Source organism: Pimephales promelas, chromosome 25 (assembly GCF_988280905.1).
Source record: "Pimephales promelas chromosome 25, fPimPro1.hap1.1, whole genome shotgun sequence".
Classification (NCBI taxonomy): Eukaryota; Metazoa; Chordata; class Actinopteri; order Cypriniformes; family Leuciscidae; genus Pimephales; species Pimephales promelas.
In genome coordinates, this window is record NC_142793.1 from 12,388,361 (window position 1) to 12,391,849 (window position 3,489).

Consider the following 3,489-nt stretch of genomic DNA (forward strand, 5'->3'; position numbering starts at 1 on the left):
ACAGCACTCCAAATATACAAAAAAATTAGCTCAATGTTAAAATTGACCGGAGTTCTTTAAATATTTAAACATGCTGAATTACAGCCCATAAAAATGCGCATGGCGATTAGAACCTGTAGAGGGCACGTTTAATTGTATAGCTGAAATTACCAAGGTGACGTAGTCGTAAAATGATATCAACTTAATTGTTGTAGCAATCTGTTCGTTCAGCATTAGTGCTCCGCCCCATCCTAAAACCTTCGATTTGCGACGCTAAACTCAAAAGTTGGCAGCCCTGTATCATTGAATAAAAGATTATAAAAACATCTTGCTTTTAGGAAACGTATATTGGTGTTGAGACACCAATAAGTTGAGCTGAAATCAATTGAGAGATATTTTATTGGACAAAGTGTTTCAAAACAATGACAAAAGCAATAGGCTAGTGTGTGTTTACAACATAGCCTAGCCCTAGAGCATGACAGGACATTAGGCATTTGCAAAATCAATAGAAGATGTCATATTTACATATTTCTGATGTCAAACAATAAGAATGCAATACAAAAATACATTTTTAATAATGACTGATTAGATGGATCAGCCTTTTATCATGGCATCAGTAATAGTGGCATCTTCCTCCAGGTCCACAGTGATTTTCTTGCCAACCAGTTTGAAGATGTTCTCTGGTCTCATGCCGTGCGGTTCGGCCACTTTTACCGTCAACATGTCGAGAGTTAATGTCTCGCCCTTCTTCAATGGTTTCCGGGCCACCACTGACTTTCCCAACTGCAAGAAAGAACATAAGCATTGATTGAATGACGTTTGATCGTTTTTTTGGTTTTATAATCTATCAGAATGAGCGTTTAATCTGACCTTGCTGTGACAGGACGCCTCACAGGGCAGCATCTGTTTGACCGGAGAACCCATTGCCATCTCAACCGTCCGGATGGCTTTCACCAGCTCCGCAAGCTCCGCCGGCTCCAGTGATGCTGCGTGGTCACTGCCTTTCCAGCTCTTATCCAGGGTCACGTGACGCTCCAGGACCTTCGCCCCGAGTGCCACAGCGGCCACAGACACATGGATGCCCGCCTCGTGTCCCGAGTAGCCGATGGGAATGTCCGGAAACTCCTTCTGGAACTCCTGTGTAGGAAAAGGGTAACAGACGGACTTCACACTATCACTAAAAATCTTAATGTAGAACGAGTGTAAACTCCAGAACAGTGTTTTGTTTTTAATATTTTTTTCATGTAATGAAAATATACTCTAAATTTATAAGTCATAATAATTCATATCAGTCACTAATTCTCTGACTGAAATGGCCTCTAACTTTATTATATCACAATAACAATTTAGATGACAAACTGCAAAATTAACCAAATTTTCGAAAACTTTACATCTATCATATAGAAAATTATCAAAAATATCAATACAATAATTATTCTACTTTTATTTTTTTAAGATTGAATTAGTCTAGTTAGTTTAGTTTCTTCAGTAATTTATGAAGCTGAGAATAGAGTGATTTGTGTCTTACAGGGATCAGGCTGAGGTTGACGTGCTCTAATGGCAGCGGGTAAGCGCTGGTACACTGCAGGAATGTGAAATTGGGATTGTGCTGCTTAACGGTTTGGTAAACACAGCGCATGGTCTCCATAGACTGCATTCCACTAGAAATCACCATGGGACGACCTACACAAATACACCAAAACATCAGCTTCAACACACGGCTGCTTCAGGGAGAAAATCAGGTCAAAGTTTTAGTCTTCTCTGTAGACTCAAAGCCAGCAACATGAAACTCCAGAAAATCCACACCAGGATTTCTAGGTTTCATTGGCTCTGCTGTCTGGCCAATCAGCACTGTCAATACATAATTTCACAGGCGCTCCAGAATAACTGACTTCAAGTGCTCAAAAGAAGCATCTCAGATTCAGTTATGGGTTGGGCTTGACAACTTTTCTCATGTGAGTCACTGTCAAATTAAATAGAGGAACATGTGACCTTGGCAGTGAATCTGACAAACCTCCGTCAAAGGAGAAGGAGTTTTCAGCAACAACACTTTTGAGTTTATATGTAACAACACTTTCTGGACTTTTCATTTGAAATGAATGGGTCAACGTCAGTGAGTTTTACCTTTTTTGGCAGTTTTCTCCAGGTAAGGGATATTGTTGGTGTCAGCTGAGGCAACTTTAAAAAACGGCACATTGATTTCATGAAGAAATTCTACAGCCATCTGATTGAGGTAGGGAGAGGAAAAGTTATGAAACGTATTTCAATCTACTGGGTTTAATATGCTTAAATTGTCTTGATGTTTAATAAACACTGAGACCCTCTTTCATGTGTTCACCTCATCCATTCCTGATGCAGTAAAGAAGATGCCAACTTCATTGGCGAACTGTTGCAGCTCTTTGTACTGCTGGTGACTGAACTCCAGATGGTGTTTATGGGCCCCGTAGGTCGGGCCCCAGGCGTGAGGGGACGTATAGGCACGCTCCAGAGCGGGCTTGGTGAATCTGTGTTCGATCTCGCTCTTTTGAAACTTGGCACAATCAGCTCCACAGTCCTGTGTGGAGATATATAGGAAGAAGTGGATTTGTTGACAACAAAAATTATAAGAACTCTAAAAGTTAATTTAATGTGATACAATGCGAGTCATAGCTCTATTACAGAAACACATACTCTTCGTTATTGACCCAATATTTGAAAAAATGAATATTTCTGTAGTGAAATTACGATGGTTACTAAACAGATGGGGTTTGGGGCCGGTTCACACAGAACACGTTTCTGCAAATATTGAAACACGTCCGCCGTGTTTAAATTAATCGGGATGTTTCCAGTTCATATATATATATAGTAATTAATTAAAAAAACACTTAAATTAATTAATCTTTTTTTCTGTAGTTTTGTTTTTTCCCTGCTCTTCCTAATTGTTGATATATAGGCTATGTCACTTCCCCCTCCCCTATCCCCCACCCCCATGAAAAGAACTGACGGTATCAGATTTCCCATCTGATAAAGCAGTACTTTTTACTTTACCTTGGCCATTCGGATCATTCGTTTGGCGATTTCTAAGTCTCCCTGATGGTTCTGTCCAATCTCAGCGATGATAAAACAGGGGTTGGAGCCCCCGATTTTTCTTCCAGGACAAAGTTCAAACTCCGCAGACATTTTATAAACGAATAGTTTAACGGATTTATGATTAAGTGGCTGGAGATGTGATCACTGGCGTTCTGGCATCAAGCAAAGGGGCCGGAAAGAAGGTCACGCTGCCTTTTAAAGACGTTCAAGTGCTCCACCCTAACCATTGCCAACCCCCAACCACAAACACATGTCTCAAATATATGTTTATACATTTATATAGATGTTAAACCGGATTAAGAAGCCAATAATTAATTCAGATGTCGTTAAATTTTGAACATGTGAGGCCATTATGCATTTAGCAGCAAAAGCCAGAAAACTATTTAGTAGTGCCACGTACACCAGGCCCACATGTGACTTCAGGACTTATTTGACAAAGTG

The 3,489-nt window shown here is 40.1% G+C and overlaps 1 protein-coding gene across 1 annotated transcript; it reads right to left on the reverse strand.

The window, feature by feature from the left end:
* Window positions 1-360: 360 nt before the first annotated feature.
* Window positions 361-3,273, reverse strand: LOC120475386 (N-acetylneuraminate-9-phosphate synthase). Its single transcript, XM_039666071.2, has 6 exons — window positions 3,007-3,273; window positions 2,318-2,533; window positions 2,104-2,203; window positions 1,508-1,662; window positions 850-1,116; window positions 361-762 (listed from the first exon to the last, which is right to left on the reverse strand). Exons 1-6 carry the CDS (start codon window positions 3,136-3,138, stop codon window positions 574-576), a joined length of 1,059 nt encoding a protein of 352 aa, XP_039522005.1. The 5' UTR covers window positions 3,139-3,273; the 3' UTR covers window positions 361-573.
* Window positions 3,274-3,489: the final 216 nt, after the last annotated feature.